Below are 26,059 nucleotides of genomic sequence, written 5' to 3' on the forward strand. Positions count from 1 at the left end.
GTTTTTAGAGGACTTTAGAGGAGTGAAATGAGAGAGAGGGGGTGAGGACTGAAGTTTTTGAACAGAAGCAGTGTCCTGCAGTGAGAGAATAAGGTGCTAAAACAAACATGTCATTGATTTCAGCACAAAGGGGAGTTGAATGGGAGAGAGTTGAGTTCAGAAGTTGTTGTTCTCCTCAATTACCTTTCTCTAAATCGTGTGTGTGTGTGTGTGTGTGTGTGTGTGTGTGTGTGTGTGTGTGTGTGTGTGTGTGTGTGTGTGTGTGTGTGTGTGTGTGTGTGTGTGTGTGTGTGTGTGTGTGTGTGTGTGTGTGTGTGTGTGTGTGTGTGTGTGTGTGTGTGTGTGTGTGTAAAAGCTCCGATGGACAAAGGGGGTTTGAGGTTAACTGCCCCGTGTGTGCCGTCCTGCTGTGTGCCTGGGTTTTTTTTCAATATGCTAACCACCAGCGTTTGAGCCGTGTGGCTGATGGCTAATTCCTTCTCGTTTGTTTAATCCTTCGCTTTGTAAGAAGAATATTGAGGATTTTACACGTGTGCTTTAGATTAAGGCTCAGCAGAGCCGCCTCATGAATGAAGTGAGAAATCACCCGTGCTTGAGCTTGACCGACAAAACCAGCAGATTACGCTCATTCACACCCTCTCGCCGCAACGTTCTGTTGGCACTCGACGTGGAGTGGCACCTCTTCAGAGATCCAGCGGCTTTTGAACACATTGATCACTGGGTCCTTAATACGAGTCTGTGAATGACGCCTGTTATTCAGGCAGCTGTAATTAATGAGCCAGGGGCTTTATCCTGACTGCTGGCTCCTAATGAGCCTCTGATGCCGCAGGAGCCTCTAGAACGGCTCCACATTCACCGGACACATCCGTCTCCACCAGAGCCCAAGGAGGAGAATAGCCTCCTAACACCTGTTAAACCGCTTCAAAGAGAGTCGGCATCCTCAGCTGGACCAAAGAGCACACAGGCCTGTCCGTCAGGCCCTTTCACGCCTCTGTCTTGTATTCATCTGCCTGAAAAAAATAGAGCCATGCTTTAGGAGCCCCCGGCTCCATCGCGCTGAATGGCCTCTGTGAACCGAGTGTGAATAAGAGGTTATAGATTGTGATGTGCTCTTTGTGCGCATTATAACGTTGACGTTTAGAATGCAATCAGCTGAAGAACCGTTCAGTGTCAAGGGCAGAATTTCATGATCTCATACTTTACTCATATTTCCTTACTTCTTCTTTTATTGTCTATTTGTCCTGTTCTGAAATGGTCCGGACCAACACAGGACAGGTTTTACTGTACTGGTGGATCAAACTCCAGCCACACTGCTGTGTCTGATCCGCTAGTACCAGCACAACCCACATAAACACAACCATGTCAGTGTCACTGTAGCACTGAGAAATATCCACCACGCAAATAATCTGACTAATAAAGAGCAGGGTGAAAGGAGGCTAACAAAGTATGCAGAGCAACAAAGTCTACAGTCTGTAATTGTAGAACTACAGTGTTCCTGTATTGTCAGTGGAGCTTTATTGTCAGTGGACAGTACTTAGACAGTGGGAGAACGCTGCTGTGGGGTTTCATCCTTGTGGTATTTTGACTAAAGCCAGTCCCAGTTTCATTTGGACCTTAGAACTGTATTACCCTGAGGAAGAGAGGTATGACACCTTGTGTTAGGAGCTGATTGCTAATATGTAGCTAACAGAGGCATAAATATAATAATAAAATACTGATTATTATTTATAAGGCATTTGATCTAAAATATCATACTAAACTTTGAAGTAATGACCCATAGCTGATTCCTAACATAAGTACAACACCACATAGTTTCCTCTGGGGATGTGGGGGTGCCCCTCCCTGCTTCAAAAATCCAGTTTTTGGATTATTGATCGGGGATTAACCCCGTCTTTACCCTGCCTCCTGTATCTCAGTCTTTATCCATCGCTCAGCTCTTGGCAGCTGACTGCTGACAGACAATAACTAAGACGTGCCTATTATTACATGTTTACTCAATTGACCATCTGTCTGTTTTGCTCTTTGACACCTGTATTATCCAGTCATGTGCTGACTCCTGGGTCACTGCGATGGCCCGGGACAGCCTCATGTGGACCACAGCACCCTGAGGGAGTCTGGAACGGGGGTTAGTGAGGGGACAGGACGCTCTGTGACTGACCCATAGGTCTCCAATGGTCTTTAAGGACTAAAGGGGTAAAGTGTTGTCTTTAGAACATCTATTAGGGATCTTCAGATATTACCATTATATTAATATTAATATATTTGCAATGATAATATAATATTAATATTAAGTAGTTAATAATTCTGTGTAATTCGTTCAGTGAGACGTATCATACCCCTTTTCCACAAGTGAACACGGTTCTGGGTCTTAATGAAATGTCTGTGAGCAGCTTTGGTCAAAATACCACAAGGATCAAACCATAGCAGCGTTCTTCCCCCATCTAAACAGCCCTGTTCAGAACAGACGGTTTCAGCACCTGTTCCTTTAAATGAGAATCAGCCACAGCTGATTTCAGTGTGAGACCCCAAGAGCGAGGAGCAGAAGCTCTGGTTTTTGGCAGTTTTCGCTTGGTTGTCTTTCTCCTCCGTTCTCAATGCTCTTATTTCTCTGTGATTGTTATGCTTGTTTTGCTGCTTAACCTAATCTTTGCACTGTCACCTAAAACACAGGTCAAATGCTGTGATTGGAGAGACCTTTGCAGACTTAGGCAGCCCCCAAAAATGACTGGGTTGTTTTATTTCACAATTTTTGTGTTGGTGGGCTTCAGATCCAGGGCTTCAGACTTCTTTAAAACAATGCAACTCACTGCACGTCTCTGATATATATCTGTACTGCTATAATTAACAATGTATATACAGAAATACCACTATAAATCACCCAGCGCTGCATCCTGTTCATGAACTGAAGTAATACTTGGATAAGTCTCTGGAAAAAAGCAATTTGTCCGCATATTTTACACCGCTGAACAATTGTCAATCAAATTACGGAGCTCCAGAGTGATGTCATCCTATACTGTGATGTCTGCCAATACTGAAATGTCTCTGAGCCAAGAACCTCCAGATGACTGATCTTAAAGAGTGATAGTGTTATTCTAATCCATAAAAAATGACCAGAGTCAAGAGCAGGTCTCATAAACACATCACAGGACTTGTCCAGCTTTATTGTTTCTCAGATATAATTGATTAGGCCTTGGATTTTCTTGGCTCCACCCTCTGAAACTCCGACAGCTGTTCCAGTTGATTTAAGATGTCAGGAGCGCCGCTTTTTGAAGCTACAGGAAAAACCTGGTGTTGTGGGTTCAATCCTCACCTTGTGAGGAGGTGTGTTTTCCCTGTGTGTTTGTGGGATTCCTCCAAATGCTCATGTTTGGTGGATAGACTATTCAACCCTGTCCATTGGTGTGAGTGAGTTTGTGAGTGTGTGGTGCCCTGGGATGGACTGGGGTCCTGTCCAGGGTGTGTTCCTGGTGTGTGCATGCAATCTCCTATGTTCATTTACTGTAATAGCATGAGTATAGCGTACAGCTGGCTGTGCTACCAGGAATAGATATGAAGGTTTGTTGCGCTCCGTTACCCAAAGCTTATCATCGTTACTGAGCAAAAGCTAATCAACAAATCGATATCGTTTTATCGCCCAGCACTAATTGTAACGATAAAAAGCAAGACTTACATAAGCACATCACAGGATGTGTTGAGCATTGCTGTTTATTGTGTATGTCTGATTTGGCCCTGGACTTTCTTGGCTCCGCCTCATATTTCTCAGACAGCTGTTCCAGTTTGGACGGGATTCTGGGGCTCTCTTCTTTTGAAGTTGTCTCTTAAGTGCCGGCCTCAGAACATGGGGTCAGTGGCGGGATAGCAGGGACGCCACTCTTGGCCCAAACCAAGACAAACAGATGCCATCGAGCCACACGAGTGTGGCACCTCCCTTAATCGGCTTACCTTGAGTGAAAAAAAGAGAGGGAGATAAGAGATGGATGAGTGAGTAAACGAATAAAGCCGTCGTAGCCCGGCAGGATGCAGCGCTGAATCATACGGAATAAAGCCGGATCTCTCTGGCGCCATTTGGCTGCCGTGACCCGAGTGACCTAAGCATAAGACCAAGAATACGTCCAGTTCTTCAGGACACAGGTCACTGTTCATAGTGTCGTGTGCAAATGTTTGGGCACTGCACCCTGGTCCGAAGACCTGTTTATTGTTGATTTCCTTTTCTTAATAACACTTTATCCACAGTGAACACACTTCCACACGTATAAATATTTATTATGGAATTGAACATATTGATATTCTTACCTTTTAAAGCTGTTTAATATCAGATGTATTATTCCAAGTCATTTTAGAATATTTCTAGTTGTACATCACACATTTTGGACAGTGAATATATATTTTGCCTTTATTTATTTACATACTTTGCCAGATCACTTAAATTGCAGCTGAGCCACGCCTGTAATTATGATATTGATCCTGTTTTATCAGTGTACTGTGAATGAGGAGCTTGGCCGAGGCAGTAATGTCTTTGAAGAGCAGCTCTGGTTTAACAGCAGGGTGTTTGCCTGAGAGAAGCTGCACAGAGCGCCCTCTGTTGGGGAGAAGGGTAAAGATGCTGAGCTCTGCAGTGTCAGATTGGTTGCCAGCTTGGAGTGTGTGTTTATAATCACTTCACAGATGGGCTATAAAATCAGGTTCAGGTTTTAAGTCATGTTTTCTTTTTAGTTTCTCTTGTTTGGAATCTTCCTTCACGATCAGAATAACTCATAAAGTACTCATATCTCTCTCCCTCTCTCTGCCCTTCTCTCTCTCTCCTCCACTGCTCACCTAAAACAGAATCATCCAGAATGGAGACCAGTTCCTCCACGTCTGAGAAGAAGGAGTGTAAAACATCCAGCCTGGACAGCAGCGGCTTCAACGAACTGCCCAAAAAGCCCTCACCTACTCTACTGACCAGAGGTAGAGTTGTCCCTTCTGTTGATCACTACACCACCTTTTCAATGCTATGATGTGTTAAACATTGGTGTAAGAATACAACACAGTTCCTAACGTTTAAGTGTTCTTACAAGTCCAGCTGAACACAAGTGGCCATTGTACATTGAAAAAATGTAAGTTGTTTACATTTGTATGTGGATTATATGGATATAATTCACTAGATTCAGTGTCATATGTTACTGAACAAACAGGCTTCATTCACACTGAACGCACTCATAGTGCCCATTCTGCTACTGACAGTTTCTTTTGCTTATGTAAAACTTTCCTGGTTTAAATCTGCTGATAGAGGAGCCACCGCGTGTGCACATTCACACTGCACAGAGTGAAATAAACAGAATCAGAGCACTCTGTGTGCTCCATGTCTCCAATCATGGCACAAGTGATGCACAAATCGTTCTGTACTTTTAGATCACAGCAAGACAATGAACACAGTCGATATGTTATGTATATTGTTATTTATGTGTTTTTATTGTTCAAAGTTTCTGACTTCAACAAAATACACATCTAGCAATATCTGTCTTTGTTATACCTCGGTCATTACATTTCATGCACACACACATCAGTGACACATCATGCTATTACGAGAGAATAGTAGACCACTGCGCTAAATGAGTTTAGTCTGATTTTCAAACTGAGTGTCCACATTGTTAGTTATAAGTAAAGACATCTGTCTGCACCCACAGAAGACAGACATTTCACAGCGGTGAGTACTCGGAGCGCAAGAGGGAAAAAGCTCACAGGTCACAGGTCAACATTCTGATTGGTCAAAGTCGAATGTTCAGATGTCTGATTTAAATCAAGTTTACAGGGAACTACACTACAAACGTAAACACTCCCTTAGAGTAAATTCACCACTACTGACAGGCCGGTGCGTCTCTTTCCCTGTGGCTTTTACAGTAGGCTCCGGTAGAGGCCTGAAGCACACTGTACATCACTCTGAGGACATTAAGAAAACAGATGGGGCTTGTGCAGAAGAGTATATGTATGAAATATACATTTTCAGATATAAGGTTCTGTCTGGAGAGAGGAGACTCACGGCTCTAATCGCCCGGCCAAAAGTCCCCCAGGGGTCAAAGGTGAACCTCACTGGCTTTCTGATAGGAATCCTAATACATCTTACTGAGTTCTCTTCATTAATACTGAGAGACTGACCGTCCCCCAGGCCTGACCTCAGAACCACACGATTCTACACTGTTTAAAATAAAGGCTCTTTAAGTGTTCTTTGGCGTGAGTGTGTATGTCCTAGTTTATATTCTAATCTGCTGCACTTGCAGTGTATGGACGGTACGTCTCTGTGCTGGCTTTATGTGTCAAGTTCTCAACATTATACAAATGCATTTTTATAAAACGCATGTAACAGCCACACGAGGCTGTTACAGTGATTTCATTCATTCATTCATTATCTGTAACCCTTATCCAGTTCAGGGTCGAGGTGGGTCCAGAGCTTACCTGGAATCATTGGGCTCAAGGCGGGAATACACCCTGGAGGGGGCGCCAGTCCTTCACAGGGCAACAAACACACACACACACACACACACACACACACTCAAAATCACTCACACCTACGGACACTTTTGAGTTGCCAATCCACCTACTAACGTGTGTTTTTTTTTTGTTTTTTTTTTTGGACTGTGGGAGAAAACCGGAGCACCCGGAGGAAACCCACGCAGACACAGGGAGAACACACCACACTCCTCACAGACAGTCACCCGGAGGAAACCCACGCAGACACAGGGAGAACACACCACACTCCTCACAGACAGTCACCCGGAGGAAACCCACGCAGACACAGGGAGAACACACCACACTCCTCACAGACAGTCACCCGGAGGACACCCACGCAGACACAGGGAGAACACACCACACTGCTCACAGACAGTCACCCGGAGGAAACCCACGCAGACACAGGGAGAACACACCACACTCCTCACAGACAGTCACCCGGAGGAAACCCACGCAGACACAGGGAGAACACACCACACTCCTCACAGACAGTCACCCGGAGGACACCCACGCAGACACAGGGAGAACACACCACACTGCTCACAGACAGTCACCCGGAGGAAACCCACGCAGACACAGGGAGAACACACCACACTCCTCACAGACAGTCACCCGGAGGAAACCCACGCGGACACAGGGAGAACACACCACACTTCTCACAGACAGTCACCCGGAGGAAACCCACGCGGACACAGGGAGAACACACCACACTCCTCACAGACAGTCACCCGGAGGAAACCCACACGGACACAGGGAGAACACACCACACTGCTCACAGACAGTCACCCGGAGGAAACCCACGCAGACACAGGGAGAACACACCACACTCCTCACAGACAGTCACCCGGAGGAAACCCACGCAGACACAGGGAGAACACACCACACTCCTCACAGACAGTCACCCGGAGGAAACCCATGCAGACACAGGGAGAACACACCACACTCCTCACAGACAGTCACCCGGAGCGGGAATCGAACCCACAACCTCCAGGTCCCTGGAGCTGTGTGACTGCGACACTAACCTGCTGCACTCCCATGCCGCCCAGTGATTTCATCCTGAAAAAAAATATATATATATTTTGCCACTTCATTCATTCATTTATCTGTGATCACTTCATCTTGTTTAGAGTCTAAGGACTATCAGGAATTATTGGGCACCATAGAGAAACACACCCTGGACAGAGCTCACAAACTAATCCAGTCACACACACGCTCACACCAGGAAACACACGCAGACACAGAGAGAACACACCAGACTCCTCACAGACAGTGACCCATGGCAGGGTTTGAACCCACAACCCCAGGGCCCTGGAGCCGTGTGGCAGAGGCACTGCTCGTTGCCCGCGTATGTCATAAACATATGTTCGTTTTTGACAGTGGGCGTAGTGGGTGAACAGGTGACAGGATGAGTGAGGTGCTGGGATTGAGATTACAGTGAAAGTTCCAGCGGAGGGAGGAGGACAGGGAGGGGAGAGGGAGGACAGGAGAGAGTAAGAGAGCATGTTTCAAACATGTCTGCAGGAGAGTGATGAAAGCCTTGAATAATGAGGCTGAAAGACCTTGTTCTTACCTCCAGAGTATAAACGTTATAAATTAGTCAAAATGGCAGCAGAGCAGTGGACGACGCGGCCCTTGCGAGATTGACAAAGACGCCGGTGGAGGGCTACTTTTTTTGAAATGGAAATCGCGCTTGTGTGGTGGATTTTTGATTTGATGAAGGAGTTTGGTGGCCTGCCATAATAAAGGAGCGCGAGAAATCCATGAATTGTTAAAGCCATAAGAAATGGATCTGGCAGTGGGCCACACAGTGGAAACACGACAGTTACACATGGCATTACTTATGAAGGAGGCTTATTAATAATTTTGATTATGTAGAGTTTGTATATTAAAGGATATGAGGACATATTTGTAAGCGTGAACGTTGGAATATGGTTATCGCACACTGAACAAAAGCCACTTACACTATTTTAATTGAAAGGCCTCGAAGCGTTCTTTTGTAAAAGCGTTGGTTCTAAGACCATGGGTGAGGAACTGGATGAGGTTCCCGGTGCTGAAATGGTTCCTCCGATGGAGAGTGTGTTGTTCATTGCTCTGAATAGCACCTGGTTAAAAATAGTTCCATATAGCATAGACAATATTTTATTAAAATAGAACAGAGTACCTTTTGATCCAGATTCCAGGCCAGGATTTTACAGTGGCTGGAAACTTCTGATCTACCTGACTGCCCAGGTTTTATGTCATAAAGGCTGGCCATTTTAAAATCCCCACCTGGATCCAAGGTCTGGTTTGAAGACCTCAGAAAAGGAGACCGCATTGAACCATATGCAACACTGTCCCCATCAACCCGAAGAGCCATTTCAACAGGTAAAGAACCAGTTCACCACATGGTTCTATGTCAATAACACCGTTCTAACTAGTACCGTCGCCTTTATTAAAAGCCTTTTTGATGTTTGTAGAAACTAGCTTTCGAAATGTTCTGCACGGACCTGTAAACTCTGAAACCAAAGCTGCATCCAGCTCCAGTAGGTGGTCGTTAATGTCCAACGCAAATGCAAAGCCCGTTAAGTTACACAGTGACGTGATGGAATTTTATGTAACACACCTAGAGCATGCGGTAAATAGCATGAAACTGTAGCATGTGTTTTTGGGCAGCGCGTACTTCTTTCCTTGTGTCCAGGCGAGTGTGTGTGTGTGAGAGAGAGAGCGAGGGAGCATGTTTTAAACATGTCTGCAGGAGGGTGATGAAAGCCTTGAATAATGAGGCTGAAAGACCTTGTTCTTACCTCCAGAGTATAAACGTTATAAATTAGTCAAAATGGCAGCAGAGCAGTGGACGACATGAGATTGACAAAGACGCCAGTCGAGGGCTACCTTTTGAAATGGAAATCGGACGAGTGATTTTGTGACGTTTTTAGGAATTAATGAAGGAGTTTGGTGGCCTGCCATTATTAAGAATTGGTCATTAATTGTTCAGTAAGGAAAGGCATGGAACTGGGGCAGCTGGAAAATGACCATTACTGTTTCTGTGTCTCAGGAGCGCTGAACGGGGACTTACAGCCTTCTTACTGTGTTCAGATACTCTCTTGGAAGTTATAGCATTCATGGGCAGTTCTTGGGCAGTTGCAGTTACATCAAATTACAGATAGGAAACAAATGAACTGTCCTACATGACCCTGGGTGAGAGAAACAGTGGTGATGGTTAGTGTTTTCTGCTTTTTATTCTCAGGCCAGAAGCCGACGCATGTGTAGGACATGTGTAGAGCGGTAAACCTCTGCAACAATGAGTGTGTTGTTGGAGAGAGGAGTGTGACTCAAATCGACATCTGATCACGTCCAGAGATGAAATCATAAGCTGAATATGAAGTGGCTCCTGCTCATGTGTGTAAATGAGCTTCAAATAGTGTGTTTACTATGTGCTGGTTAAGGTCCGCAGAGTGGGACAGAGGTTTTTTAGATTTTGTGACCTGTGTGTGTGTGTGTGTGTGTGTGTGTGTGTGTGTGTGTGTGTGTGTGTGTGTGTGTGTGTGTGTGTGTGTGTGTGTGTGTGTGTGTGTGTGTGTGTGTGTGTGTGTGTGTGTGTGTGTGTGTGTGTGTGTGTGTGTGTGTGTGTGTGGTATTGTAACAGAAAGGGCCTTTTCCATGGGGGCCATTCTCTCTCATGGCTTCAGTGCTTACACGTTAGCTACATAGTTTCATAATAGTCCATTCATGTTATTAATGAGTTTCTATCTAATGTCAGAATAATAACACTGATGTTTAAGTGGTGGGAGGTGTTCTAGGTCAAGTTCTATCGAACAGGGACCACTACATTTCAAGCTGAGAATGAGTAAGAGATCGAGGCACTCAACTATTAGTCTGTGCACTGATATTCTGAGAACTGTAGTAAGGTTTTATTTAGTGCTGACGATTATATCGTGTAAACAAGAATGCAGCAATTGGCTTATGGATTATATTAACAGACCCTAAGCATTTCATCCGAGATAAAGTAATCCTTAAAACAGTTATACAGCTTTATAGAAATGTGGAAATGTTTACTCCGTTGCATGAATCTAAAAAGGGGATGTATTCTTCTCTTTGGCACAAGTGAACACAACCTTCTTCCCCTGTCATAACAGCACTGTTTAGGCACCTGTTCTTTAAATGAGAATGAGCCACATCTCACTTAAACCTGAGCACACAGGAGTAGGGAGCTTAGAGTAGAGGCTCACTCCATTCTATTTCTTCTCTGTCCTTGTGTGTGCATATATATACCAGCCTGGTGGCCAATCTTCGTTAACTGCACATTGCACCAGTAAGACCATGTGCATCCAATGGTTCAAACATTGTGTCCTGAAGGCGGTGCCGTGTATCAGGACGACAACGCACCAATACACACAGCGAGACTGGTGAAAGACTGGTTTGATGAACATGAAAGTGAAGTTGAACATCTCCCATGGCCTGCACAGTCACCAGATCTAAATATTATTGAGACACTTTGGGGTGTTTTGGAGGAGCGAGTCAGGAAACGTTTTCCTCCACCAGCATCACGTAGAGACCTGGCCACTATCCTGCAAGAAGAATGGCTTCAAATCCCTCTGACCACTGTGCAGGACTTGTGTATGTCATTCCCAAGACCAACTGACGCTGTTTTGGCCGCAAAAGGAGGCCCGACGCCACACTAATAAATTACTGTGGTCTAAAACCAGGTGTTTCACTTTCATTGTCCAACCCCTGTACGTATATAAACTTATTTCTTAGCATTAGTCATTGTTTTTTGTTTTGCTCTGTTTAACCTCGTCTTTGCGCTCTCACATAAATGCAGGTCCAGCGCTTTGATTGGAGAGACTCGAATGAGGAAGTGGGACAATTTGGATGGTCTACAAAATCTGAACCACTCATTTTTAGCCTATTTTCTCTTTCAGTGCGACCTTGTTTTCACGGATTGTGTGTTGGACTCCAGATACAAATATGAATGTGCATATGCGCAGAAGAAGTGATTTTGTTTTCATAGTACGTCCCATTAGAAATGCAACAACACACAATCCTAACACGATCTCATTTTTCAGTCATGCTGAGTTTGCTAAGTAACATCCACCACTCCAAGCACTTCCTGATATTTCAGCCAAAGCTAGAAGTCTTGCTCTAAATTCCAGCCGAGAAGCAGCAGGACTCTTGAGTGGACAGCCATGGGGCTGCCCTTGTTTTCCCCTGACCCCTATTGGCCCCACTCTCCAGGAAGAAGAATCACAGTGCTGCGATCTAAATAAACAGAGGAGCCAGAGCCGCGGCGGGACGTTCAATAGCGTCCTGGTCCTGTCTGAGCGCTAAAGAGTCTCAGCTGTCTGCCAGGGCTGGGAGACAGGGCAATTACTTATCACAGTAATCCCTATTATTATTCCGCCTTCCAGACGCTGATAAGTGAATATGCAGCAAGAGAGCCCCAGAGACCAGGGTCCTTGAACCGGGGTCCGCTTCCTCTCGAAAGGCGCTTTCTTTTAATATACAGCCCTGTTACAGCGCTTTATTGTCAGCTTGTGCTTTACTGCGGGCCGCGGGCTTCTTGTCTCCTAAGTCATGCCCACCTCAGAGCATCGGGCCGGCCGGCTCTATTAAACCCCCTCTGTTTTACACCCCTGTCCAGCGTTATTTATCCCCAACAATTTCCCCTCTATCAGAGAACACGACTAATGCAGACTTTTAATATGTTATTTACACATAAAAAACACACACCCACCCAAACTATACGCAGTTCCCGATGGAAAATAAATGGGGCCCTCCTCCCGTGCCCCCGTTATATCTGAGTTTAACAATCTGGATTGCTAATAGAACCATTTATCACGGGGGCCGGTCATTTGTTTTACGTTAGCAGGTCCTGTCCCCCAGCTCTCTATGGAAATGCGTGCGGAGGGGGGGTATATAATGAAGCGGGCGCAAGTCACTTTGTTTAAAAAAAGTGAAAACAATGCCCAGAGTCAATTAACGCGGGACCAGGTGTCTGCTGTCGTCCGTTTTACTGGACTCTGGAATTCCGCCTCTGTATTTATGTGCAGGTTACGAGGACGGACACTTTGAAGTAACGCCTCCTGTGTGGTTTATAGCCAGGCCCTGGCCAGCGCTGGCCTGTTTCAGCACAGAGCCATCTACTGCTCTTTATTAATGAAACTAAACGAGCGCCGCAATCTCTTCTGACAGCACACATCTGTCTGAGCTAAGGCAGGAGAGAGAGAGAGGGAGAAAGAGAGAGGAGTGAACAACACACTGTACACACTTTAGGGGCCAGGGTGGTTTGAGTAAGGATTTGGCTGTGGCTTTGCACTTTCTCGCTGTTATAAACCAAACTTAAATGTTTTTAAATGACAACTTCTTGGGTTTTAATAAAAACTCTGTGACATGCTTTTTGTTCAAAACACCACAAGGATCAAACACCACAGCAGTATTCTCCCCTTGTTTCCCCCCAACCTGAGCACACAGCAGTTGCTTTGTAGTTAAGCTCCACCCATTTATGCTGTAATTTTAGTTTTTTAAGCTCATAACAGTAAGTAGTCACAACAAACGTCATTTCTATATTCAAATATTTTGTAAGTGAACATCTGTCTGTCTCTCTTGCTCTCTCTCTCTCTCTCTCGCTCGCTCTGGCTGAGGGTCCAGATCTATGGCGGCATGCAGGAACGTGCATTGGACAGTAATGATTTGATTAACTGGGTTTGTTGGCTTATGACATTCATCATGGCCAGAGTGTGTGGTGTGGGAGGGAGATTGATGGGCTAAAAGAAGCTCCGTCTCTGCTGAGTCGGAACGGCGGGGGGTTGCTTACAGTGTCCTGGACACACCACCAGAGAGCATCCCCTTATGCTCTCACACACTCACTGTCACAAACACACCACTAGCGAGCAAGCTCAATGCCCTGGACAGTTGGGCATACAGCCAATGATGACCTTTTCTTGTGCTCATAAAAAACGCTAAATATTTGTGAAATTATCCCAGAGAAGAACATTGGTTCTCAGCTAAAAACTGAGATGATGTTTAGAGCTAAGGAGATATGTTTGAGTTTCTGTTTTTAGCCGAGCTACAGATCAACAGGAGTGCTATCATTGTGAGACTTGACTGAGCTCTTGACTGAGAGTGAGAGTCTCCAGAGGAAAAATATCTGAGCAGCTACAGTCTCTTTGGTGTTTTTATTTGGTCTTACATTCACAACATTTAGCAGACGCTTTTTTCTCAAAATTACGTCTGAATACAAACTACTGTGACATTCAGGAGATCTCAGTGTTGAGCTTCCTTTCCTAAGGGGTGTCAAGCTGTGATCAAGGCTCATACCTGCAGTGTCCAGTGTGAAGTACACAATAAACACAAGGAGAAATAAAGCAGCACGTTGGAAGCAATAATTTAAAGGAATCTTATCAGGAATCGCCTGTTTTCACAGATTTCGTGTAAGCGGCGTCTCCACATGGCTATGAGCATTTTTCAAGCTGTCCTGAAGGGTCTCTCTGAGAAAGAGCAGGAGCCAGAGACAGAGGGAGAGAGCTGGATGGATGGCTGAGGGCTCGCTTGTGTAAATAGTTTTTTAAGAGAGGCTGCTTAGTGATAAGGACAGTTTCCTTTATCAACTGGACGAAGTTGCCGTGGCGACAGTGAGTAATTGACGGAGGCGGGCGGCAGGTCCAGGGCTGCCTGGGGAGCGCCCCAGGGGTCAGCACGCTGGCAGAGAAAAATGCGTCCGAAAAAGCCCAGCGTCCACCTCCTACTACAAAAGGACAGCCACTAATCTTCCTGAGAAGGGAATTTGCTCCCTGGCTTTTTTCCTCTCCTCTTCTCTCTCTCTCACCCGTTCTAAATGAGGCTCCTCCTAGGAAAGGTTTATAGGTCTTCAGAGGCCCGCTCTCTCACACTTATTCTCTCTCTCTCTCTCTCCAACTTTTTCTCTTACTCTATCTGTGGCTCTTTTCACTCCCTTAACTTCTAACAGTTCCAGGAAAAGTAGCCAGTTCTGAGGCTATGTTCTGGTCACTGCTTAAGGTTTGAACGTTATTACAGCAGCAGATCAGTGGCTTTACAGATTTTCTGCTGGAAATGGTGATGCATTTGGTTCAAATGTTCTTAGTCACCATGATGGAGCTTGTTTTTCAAGTTGGAAGAACAAAAAATATATTTTATTTTCTCTTGTCGTCTCATTACGTCTCGCTAGAGTTTAATATCCATTTTCCATTTACCAAAATTCTATTCTGATTAGAGACAGCACTTGTTCTAGTTGCTATGATGTCACATTGAGTTTCAGTTGTGATTCTGATCTTTTTCTGGATTTTATTTTAAAAGATTAATTAAGAAACATTCAGAGAAAATGCTGTTCACCAATAAAAATGAATGTTTTCTTTTGGATGAAAGACTGGCGAAAGTGACTGGCTTAAACAGTTTAACTGTTTATGATCACGGTTTATGGGAGGGGGGGTTCCCAAAGTGGGGGGGGGTAGCGGGGGGCATGCCTACTTGAAGAGGGGGTGTTGTGTACAGCTATTGCAGGGTGGGCACAGAAATATAATATATATATATATATATAATATAATGTCCCCCTACAGGTTTGATACCACTGAAAACAAGTAAATAAACAAAAATAAAATAATATAAATCACACTCGATACCACATTGAAACATTCTCACTTGGTATCAATGTTTGGCTGAAAGTGTGTCCTAAACTATGGTCTATTTTTCATTTAGTGGCAACAATAATAACACTATCAAGAAGATACATGTAAGGGTTAAAAGAACATGGCCGCCAAGTTGGGTCGCTTTAACCCTCACAATGTTGTACTGTGTGAGACTATATCTTCAGCTGTAAGTGAAGCAGTTTACTGGGGCTGCACGGCCTGGGCATGAGTCATATGGCCCACCATATGCTGCGTAAATACAGGCTGTTGCCTTGTAATGGAGACTGCAATTATTTTCATTTTCCCTCACATGGGAACGCTCTCCTGCTCGGCCAGTAATGGCTCTGCGACTTCCATACATCTGAGCAGCTCTTTGTAAACATTTAGCTCGATGGCTTTGGGAGATGCCCTCTCGTCTTTAATCTGAGCTTTCTCCCAAGTCTGGACCGCCAGCCCGAAGCGGACCAGAGATTAGATACGCAGCGCTAAGTGAAAGCAGGACGCCTGCTCATTTTTCAGCCTATTTTTAGGCAGCCATGTTGATTGCCAGATAAAAAATCTACACAACATCCAGCTTTTTTTTCTTTTTTTTTTTTTGGGCTCACTCCTTTTTGCAAGACTTTTCTAGAGCTTGAATGCCATCATTAAAGCAAGACCAGCTCTGAGGATGAATGGCCTAGATACCATTAGAAACTGGGAGAGCAAGTCAGGCCTGATCTTTTATACCCAACATAAATCACAGGGGTTTTATACATTATATATTATGTATTTCTGATGATCAGAGCCTCAAAAAGGCATATTTTTACATGTTAATCACTAAAGTAATGAGAAACAGGGACATGCCTAAAGAATATCTGAACTCGCACTCCACCACAAAAGTTGGAGAGCAGAGTGTAGGGTCCCGGGGCCTTGCTTATAGAACTCTGTCATATGTAGCGCCAATGATGAAAAGGCCCAGGAACATAGCCATTACAGCCCTGGGACTGTTTATCCTCACAATAATGGTGTAATACTACAATCCCATATAAAACAACCCACTCAGAAATGGCGATGACCTAACTCATACTTTTACGTCCTAATACAAAGAGGAGGCTTTGCCGCGCTACAGCTGTGTGAGCCTGCCAGGCTCTGTATAATTAAATCTAGCTGATATTATATGTTGCCCTGGAACACTTGATTCAGGCATCAAAGCCCTTAGTTAAAATAATAGTAAGCTCAGGGCGATGTCTGGAGACATAAATCTAACAGAACCAGAGGAGTCCTCTTGCACACGGCCCAAAAACAACACGCCACATTCCTGATGATTTACAAGTGTTGGAGAGAAGCTCCATCGATATAGGAACGCTTAAGGGGATTAGTGCAAACTCCACTCCACCCCACACCCCCCCCCCCTTTCTCTTTCTCTGTTTCATTCTATCCCCTCTCTCCCTACTAAAGTTTCTCACTCTTTCTCACTCCCTTACTCTGCTTCTGCTTCCTATCCATGTCTCTATCTCTCCTTTTCTTTTTTTTTTCTCCTCAGCCATCTTATCCCTCGGTTTTCATTTATCTCGAGTGTCTGTAAACTCTGTCAAGTTGTCAGAGCATATTTGATCACATTCTCGGCACTGAAAAATGTCATTCTTAATTTTAATTTGAAAAGTCCTTCTGGACCATTTCTTTTGGTCCATTTATAAAGGCAATTCCAGACAACTCAAAGGGTTAAATAAAGTAGACAAGTGACCAAAAACGAGAAAAGGATGAGTTTTTACTCTGGAGCAACTATATACAGTGGAACCTCTACTAACGAACTTTCCAAGATACGAACTGGGCATTTGAATATTTTTAGCCTCCACCAACGAACCACGACTCTAGAAACGAACCCGAGCCTCCTCCGAGCTGGCGACGGGAAATGGCCACTGACCCCAATTGGCGAGTCTCCCAGCGCCCCCAGACTTGAGTGAGCGTTTAAGATTAGCACATTGTAGCTTTAGCAATTTAGCATTAGTGTAAATAGCAGACATCGAAATTCGTGCTAAGTTAAGCCGTATCTACGCTTCGTCTCCCCACATTCACCGCCTACTCTCCGTTATTCCACCCCCCCCCCCCCCCCACCTCCCGTCATACAGCCAGTGCCTGTGTTACTCCTCCAGCCAGTCGTCACGTCTTCAAGGTAGCGATGTGTAACCACTTAAAACTTTATTATTTCTTTTTTATTACTGTTTCCACTGTATTTCTCTTTTATTTTTAGTAACGCTACATGTATTTTTTTTTTTACTAATTTGAGAGTGTTGTAAACATATATCAGTGCAAAAAGGGTGACATTCGGGGCGGGGGCTGGAACGCATTAATTGCTTTTCCATTATTTTAAATGGGGAAAATTGACTCGAGAAATTAACTTTTCTACTTACGAACTGGAAATGGATGGGTCCCACGTTCCTTTGAGGCCAAGCATGTTTAGCTGATGCTCTGTGTGACACAGTTGCCAAATAACTAGTGGATTAAGCAAATAATAATAAACAGATCCATGCTCAGATAGGCACAGTTAAAGAGGTGTGTGTGTGTGTGTTTTCTGTGGGTGGAAAGCCAGAATGAGCATCATTTCTCCAGCTCCAAACACAAGCTCATCTCACCACAATAACAAACCAAATACAACAGCAGACAGAGCTCAGAAATGTTTGGCTGAAAGAGACAGTGTCTTCACACAGTCAGTCAAGATGTAATCTGTGCTAGAGGATGGAGAAAGCCTAGAGTCTCTAGGGATGAGTTGGAGTCTAGTCTCAGGTCACTTAGTTTAGTCTTCATTTTAGTTCCAACCACACCATTTCCACATGGACTAAGTGCACTTTCAAAATAGAATAGAAGTGTTAAACATAGTAGAGGTTAAAGGAATGAGGTGTGGTTGCCAGGGCCGGGCATTGAACCCCAGTCTTCCATGTTGAGAGCTATAAATAAAGTATGCAACGTCCTGCACCTTAAACTAACAACTATCACTGATAAATATTATCATATGTGTGTGGTCACAAACAGTTGATGTTACATCTTAATGTTAAGAGATAGAGATGAGGGGAGGTTGGGGGTGAGGCGAATGAAACATGCTGTTGTAGTATCTGTTACAGCTGTGTAAATCCCCCTTGGCTCTAGAACCCAGTGTTTGGTTTACCATCACACTCTGGTTCAGGCTGTGTGTTTCTGCTGTCATCTTTGGCTCTGTAAATTCGACTCCTTCCAAACTCATAAGCAAGCACTCTGTCTACTCCATTACTGCCCAGTGTCCAGGGCTGCTCGCTCCTGTGTGGCCTTTAGGGTGTTTTTTCAGAAGCGGTGCCAGCATCCTGTACCATAATCTCTCCTTGAGGAAAACTGCAAGTGAGGTGCATGATGTGGGACTATAAAGTTACTACTGAGAAACTGCATTTTTTCCTTCTGCAAGTTTCACCTTCAAGGCCTCGACAGATTTACAGTTTGCTGCTTGTTTGGACCTCGAAAAACAGCTTGAAAGGAGTAAAAGAATCAACAAAGGGTTCATTACCCCAAAGGCATTTTTATATTTGCTGTCTTTAACCTACCTTTAGATACAGCTGTCAGGAATCTGAAGGAGTTTACTGTCTTTAGATTATTTCATAGCCAATATCAATCACAGACATGATTATAATTTTTATTAAATTTTCTGATAAAACACCTCATTTTTTCCAGTGACTTTTCTTCATATCAAGAAACAGTCATTAAACATGGCCGCCCCCACGTTTGGGACCCACTCTGTGGAGCATATGTTGGTTATTTCGGTGACTACCAAGCGGTATGATTTTTCATCTCATGTCAGCTGTAGAAATTACAAACCTCATTCATTCTGTTACCATTTAATCCTGTTCAAGGTCACGATAAATACAGAGCCTACACAGAATCACTGTGCACAAGTCAGGAAGACACCCTGGACAGGGCCCCAGTCCATCACAGGGCACCATACACACATACGTGTGATTTCTGAAATGTGGGAAGAAACCGGAGCACCTGGAAGAGACCCACACAGACACATGGGAAAACAGATGATCCATTGATTATCTTACATCCATCCATCCATTATCTGTAACCGCTAATCCAATTCAGGGTCGCGGTGGGTCCAGAGCCTACCTGGAGTCATTGGGTGCAAGGTGGGAACACACCCTGGAGGGGGCGCCAGTCTTTCACAGGGCAACACAGACACACACACATTCACTCACACCTACGGACACTATTGAGTCGCCAATCCACCTACCAACGTGTGTTTTTGGACTGTGGGAGGAAACCGGAGCACCCGGAGGAAGCCCATGCAGACACAGGGAGAACACACCACACTCCTCACAGACAGTCACCTGGAGGAAACCCACGCAGACACAGAGAGAACACACCACACTCCTCACAGACAGTCACCCGGAGGAAACCCACGTGGACACAGGGAGAACACACCGTGCCGCCCTGATTATCTTACAGAGGGAATGAAATTCAACTGTTGTGTAAAGCAGTGCAAAGTCAGAGGAGTTAATTTTTATGTTTCCTCCAACAAACTTCCGAAGGTATTTTTTTTTTTTTTTTTTTTTTTTTTTTCAGTGTTCAATGCTAAATGATGGTGTTTTGCTTTCACTGCTTTTTCTCCAGGGCATTTTTTTTTTCAGAATGCTTCCCATTACGTTTTTTTTGTTGTTTTGTTTTGTTTTGTTTCCCGTTACAGCTTCGCCCACAGTGCTTTAGAACAATCCTGCAGACGCTTAGTCATTTCATTATGGCCTTTTCAATGACCTGAATGACTTAATGTCCTGAATGTGTTTTGTAATTTGGTGTCTGCCAGTGATTGCTCTCTCTCTCTCTGTGTGTGTGTGTGTGTGTGTGTGTGTGTGTGTGTGTGTCAGATCTATCAGTATGTGAAGATCACAAGACACATTGCTTGACCTGAATATGTGTAATGCAAACATTCTTAGGCTACTTACTATTTACTGCTATTTACCGAGTTGCTATTTTCAGAAAAGCAAAGACAGTATAATAGCCAGCAGCTGAGGACTGGTGAATTATCTAAATGAAAACTTAGGCTGATTATATTTCACTTAGACAGAATAGCATGTTTCCTCTGAGTAAATGGTGGGCCTGAGAGGAGAGAGTTAAATAAAGAAGGCGACGATTATACACTGTTGTTTCTCCTCGTCAGACCTTGAAGAATCCCCCGTTTCCGCTGCCTCTAGCTCGGTACGGCCACTCCTCAGCACTCGCTCGGACCGCAGACCAGCTGAAGCAACACTGTGGGCAACCGGAGAGGCGAGCAGTCGGTGCCCACGCACTGCCCACAGCTCAGAGATCCAAGCTAAATCTGATTCAGTCACAAAATAAACCCTGATTCCTGTGTAAAAAAAAAAAAAAAAAAAAGCCAGTTTTTTTTCTTTTTCTTTTTCTTGAAATCTCTGTTTGTTTTGACTGGGGTAGTTCTGCAGAAGTGTGTATGAGTGTTATATTTTGACTCAGGTCGGTCTCACACCCGCTAATGGCTCTGCGTTTTGTTGCGCTTTGAAAGTCTCTCCTGCAGGAAACCTGAAACCTTTAGCAAGTTCTGCCATGTTAGGATTTGCTGCCTGTTTTCAGTGCAATAGCTGACCATAGACCAAACCTCCAGGGTGTGTCTGCAGCATATTTTGTATGCCATCAACAGGGATGAGATTCATTCAGGAGGAGCAGGAGTGAAGTGCTACACACATTTTATGATTACATACATAATAAGGTTTGTGAATCAAGCCATAAACTAGGAATGAAATACAGTGGAACCTCTACTAACGAACTTTCCAAGATACGAACCGGGCATTTGAATATTTTTTGCCTCCACCAACGAACCGTGACTCTAGAAACGAACCCTAGAAACGAGCCGGCGGCTGGAAATGGCCACTGACCCCAATAGGCGAGTCTCCCAGCGCCCCCAGACTTGAGTGAGCTTTTAAGATTAGCACATTGTAGCTTTAGCAATTTAGCATTAGTGTAAATAGCAGACATCGAAATTCGTGCTAAGTTAAGCCGTATCTACGCTTCGTCTCCCCACATTCACCGCCTACTCTCCGTTATTCCACCCCCCACCCCCCACCTCCCGTCATACAGCCAGTGCCTGTGTTACTCCTCCAGCCAGTCGTCACGTCTTCAAGGTAGCGATGTGTAACCACTTAAAACTTTATTATTTCTTTTTTATTACTGTTTCCACTGTATTTCTCTTTTATTTTTAGTAACGCTACATAAATGTTTTACTAATTTGAGAGTGTTGTAAACATATATCAGTGCAAAAAGGGTGACATTCGGGGTGGGGGCTGGAACACATTAATTGCTTTTCCATTATTTTAAATGGCGAAAATTGACTCGAGAAACGAACTTTTCCACTTACGAACCACGTCACGGAACGGATCAAGTTCGTAAGTATAGGTTCCACTGTAGTTTTAAATTACAATTTGGAAAGGTGCAGTTTTTAAATAGCATTCTGTTATATGCCTGCATCATTAATAAGGTGGGTCCTAAATTTGATAGAGTATACCTCTTTTTCACAAGTGAACACAGTTCTGGGGTCACATTTGCATCCTCACATAAACATGTGTCCAGTGCTGTAGATACTGGAGATACTCAGATGGGGCAGTTCAGTTCTAAAATCTGGCCACATGACATCAAAGGACAAATGTATCCCATGTTTTCTGATTTAGGCCGCCCACATAAAACCTGGTGGGCTTCAGCTCCTCAAATGAACAGGCACCATTAACCGAGCAAGTGATTTCGCCTGTGTCTGCATTAACTAGTTTAACGTTGGGTTCCTACGATGATTTGTAATCATTGTTGTAAAGTATCATACCCAGCTTTTTTCACGTAGAGTGCCACACAGCCTCTTTTATGTTGTAAAGATGTTTGAGCAGCTATAAGCTCCGGAATATTGTGTAAATAATGCTCCCACGGATGTTGAATGGGTAAAATAAAAGCTAGAGAGAAAAACGCCAGTCTCTCGCTGCAGTGGGTTGGTGTGTTTGGATCTGGGACGGGACCCCAGGTCGTCTAAATCCATTTTATCCTCCTCCTTAAGTTCTCCATCTTGATGACATGTGATTTTAGCCGTTCTACCCACCAGCCTCCCCGGCGAATCAGGGCACTGCTGTGAGGAAAATGCAAAAACCAGTATAGCAATTCATCTTCATACATTTATCTAAAGACAGGGGGAAAGCACTCATTACAGGGATATCTGATATTATGCTAAATTAATTCCTTCCTTCACAATTGTGGGGACGTAGGTTATTCCCGAATTCTGTGCGTATAGATGTCTTTTGGGATTTCTAAAGAAAGCTCTTGTTCACACAAATCCACATCTCTTTTAGAAAGAAATTGCTGTGCTACACTACAATTAGCTTGTCGATAAAAAGAGTAATATTCACAAGCCTTATTAAATGAACAATAGATAGAAGGTAAATAAGCTAATGTTTTATGTCTCTTTAAGGGTGTACAAATGTCCCTCTCCACTTTCAGCTCAGTGTGAAACTTGTTGAAGGTTATTTTTCCTCATAAACACAGAAACGCTAATGACTCTCTATTAGAGCTCAGTGTGCTGTTGGTGTAACCATAGAAACCAGCAAGTGAGGGGATTTGTGGGGGTCTGTAGGACAGATGTGATCTGATGTAGGAGGGACACCATGACTTATACTTCACCATTTCATCGGCTGAATATTTTTAAATTTATTACTATTCCCTCCTCTTTAACTTCTGGCCGTGTTAATAGTGCCGTGTTTGTTACAGTCCCTGTGTTAACCACATTCAGCCACACTGCTACCCTCTCCTGTGAAAACAGTCCTGAGTTGCCCAGAGCAATGTTTTCTTGCTCGACTACTACTCGCTGATGGCTCAGAAGACTTCTTTCCTAGGAGTTGCTGGATGTGCTCCTCTGATATCAGCAGTGGCGATAAGCTCCAGAGAGAAGCGGCAGAACGAATGGCTTTGTGTAAATCTTTATCCACTTGACTGACAAAAAAAAGACGGGTTTGTGAATGAAACTCTTTGTGCTGAAACATGAGGAACCCTGCCCAACCCCCTACTCCTTGTCTTTCCGGACGCCCTCCTCCCCAGAAGAAAGGACCTTCAAGTGGCTCGCAGACACGAGAGAAGTCAAAATACCCAACAGCACTTGAGTGAAGTGCCAGGACTTCCTGTGGCACGAGCCGAAGTGGATGATGTCACTCCAAGTGGTGGAGAGTAAAGAGAGAGAGAGGGAGCAACATTTTGAGTAGGTAACAGTTGTAACAACTGTTTTGTGAAGTGTACTAATATCCACAATAGTTCATATGAATTGTTCTTTGTGTTTAAACACTAAGAAGCCCACCCCATTAGTAGTGCCCATTTGACTGGAGTCATACTACAGACCCTCCCTATGATCTTTGAGCCGAATTACTGTAAAGAATAACGCAAATCAACAACTGGCCCCTTTCTTTTCAGCTCATCTTTCTCTTTTTCTTGACTTTTGCACTGTAAATGGAAAATATTCATATGTACATATAATAGGTCCTTCCTTGGCTTTGGGAAGGAGTTAGCGTTATTCATGCGAACATCTGCGGCACACTTGCGTCTCTCTCGAAGCCAAAGTTACTGCCTGCGGTCTGTAAAGAAGGCTGTCTCGGACCCTGTTAAACCGTTTCAGATGAGACCCTTGACTGTAATCGAAGATTCCGTAACTCAGCGGAGTGAATTGGGATGACATGGTGAAATATTAGATCAGCAAATGGTTCATGAGGCATGTTCTGTTTACGGATATGCTTGTTTGCATCAGGCAGATTTAAAGTATGCAGCCGTTGTGCAGTTGGTGTTACCATGAGGCTTTGGGCTTGATATTTCCATTAGTTGAAAAATAAAATTATTTTATTGTTCCTGAACGAATCAGCATTTGCTGAATAAAGAGGGTGGAAGCCATTTTTAAAATAGGTATGGTACATAATATCTGACACTTCCAGGCCACTGGGTGTCAGTAAAATGGTTGTTCCATAACATTTAAAAAAAAAAACTGAGAAAATGGCCGACTGCTTCTTTAAGACTTGCATTGTTTTCTCAAAGAATAAGGCACCATCATGTTTGGATTTTGTAAATTATGATCATAACAGATGCCTGAGTCCATAAGCAAACACCTACCTTTTAGTTTTGTGCCTAACTCGCTCGGGGTGGGGGGTAGGAATTAGCCACGGTGCACAACTCTTCTATCTGCGAGGAATCTAATTACACCCTTTAAATTGAGAGTACAACTATATCGCTGTTGACAACTCGGGTTGATGCGGTTACTCTTGCAGATACATTGCAGAGCCTGAGTGTATGCCTGCTAGCCCCCGCTTTCAAGCTCCCTTTGGGCTTGAGAAGAGGAGGAAGACCCCCAAGTCTCACTAACCTCATGGAGCTCCTTGTTTGTGCTCCGATTTCACAATCAAGCCACATACCCCCGCAATCACAGCTCCTCTCATCAGCACAATTACTGCGAGGCAGCCATGCGGCTTGGGTTACGTCCAGCTGAGACTAATGGAGTCATAGCATGGAGCCCAAGTGGGGGAACTGATGTTTATGCCTCTTTTTTATCCACATGCTACAAAGAAGAGGCTGTTGCTGTGCACTTTGCCTTGAGAGAATGTTCGCCAAAAGAAAGTATCCGCTTTAAGAAGTTGCCAATTTTGCAGTTTTACAGGGATTCAAATTAGCATTTGAATATTTGGCTCTGCAATTAACTAAACAACCGTGCTTATACTTTTTACATTCACTGCTCTTTTAATGTGAAAGCTTTAGAATAAGGACAAATGATCAGAGAATTTAGGGTGTATTAAGTAGCTGAAAGCTAGTACAGAGATTTTACACGGTTTGTGTTATCATCATATTAAAACATTACTTTAGCAATTACAGTGGAACCTCTACCTACGAACTTGATCTGTTCCGTGACCCGGTTCGTAAGTGGAGAAGTTCGTTTCCCCATTTAAAATAATGGAAAAGCAATTAATGTTTTACAGCCCCCACCCCGAAAGTCACCCTTTTTGCACTGATATACGTTTACAACACTCTCAAATTAGTAAAAAAATACATGTAGCGTTACTAAAAATAAAAGAGAAATACAGGGGTAACAGTAATAAAAAATAAATAATAAAGTTGTAAGTGGTTACACATCGCTACCTTGACGACGTGACGACTGGCTGGAGGAGTAACACAGGCACTGGCTGTATGACGGGAGGTGGGGGGTGGTGGAATAACGGAGAGTAGGCGGTGAATGTGGGGAGACGAAGAGTAGATACGGCTTAACTTAGCACGAATGTCCGTGTGTGCTATTTACACTAATGCTAAATTGCTAAAGCTACAATTTGCTAATCTTAAAAGCTCACTCCAGTCTGGGCGCTGGGAGACTCGCCTATTGGGGTCAGTGGCCATTTCCAACCGCCGGCTCGGAGGAGGCTCGGGTTCGTTTCTAGAGTCGTGGTTCGTTGGTTCGTATCTTGGAAAGTTCGTTAGTAGAGGTTCCACTGTATAAGCAAGCTTTTATACTCTGCTACAGTCTGTCCTTGTGGCAGTGCCGTTTTCTGCAGTTTATCTGTGATTTATCTTCTATTTTTCCCTCACGTATTAGAGAAAGATGCATGTTACTTTCTCACACCCAGCGTCCATAAACATTCGAGATTGTGAGATTATCGTCTCACTGTAGGCTGGTTCCTTTAGGTCTTATTTTGACTGCACCTCGTTTGAGAGCTGAGGCTAATTGCAGGACCTCTGTACTAACGCTTGCTGTACAGTGTGGAGCAGTGTAAATTCTAATTGCGTCTGTAACCAGGCCACTGTGCTGAAACAGGGTCAGCTGCCTGCAGTCGCAGCCCCTCATTAACCCGCACTTTCTCCCTTCAAGCAATTTCCACTGTCACCCACCCTGTTAATTATCCAATTAAGCTGCTGCAATTAAGCAGACGGTCTGTATTGTTCGAGCTTGT

General features: G+C 44.1%; 1 protein-coding gene across 4 annotated transcripts in view; it reads left to right on the plus strand.

Moving 5' to 3' along the window:
- gli2b (GLI family zinc finger 2b) overlaps nt 1–26,059 on the plus strand; it is an 88,199-nt gene that overhangs the window by 12,712 nt on the left and 49,428 nt on the right. For all 4 annotated transcript variants that reach the window (XM_066647315.1, XM_066647314.1, XM_066647316.1 and 1 more), the window contains one exon: nt 4,825–4,947. In XM_066647315.1, the coding sequence (XP_066503412.1) occupies nt 4,836–4,947 (112 nt within the window). In that variant the 5' untranslated portion in view covers nt 4,825–4,835. Of the gene's footprint in view, nt 1–4,824; nt 4,948–26,059 lie in introns of those variants that run through there.

Source organism: Hoplias malabaricus, chromosome 16 (genome assembly GCF_029633855.1).
Source record: "Hoplias malabaricus isolate fHopMal1 chromosome 16, fHopMal1.hap1, whole genome shotgun sequence".
In the NCBI taxonomy this organism is placed as follows: Eukaryota; Metazoa; Chordata; class Actinopteri; order Characiformes; family Erythrinidae; genus Hoplias; species Hoplias malabaricus.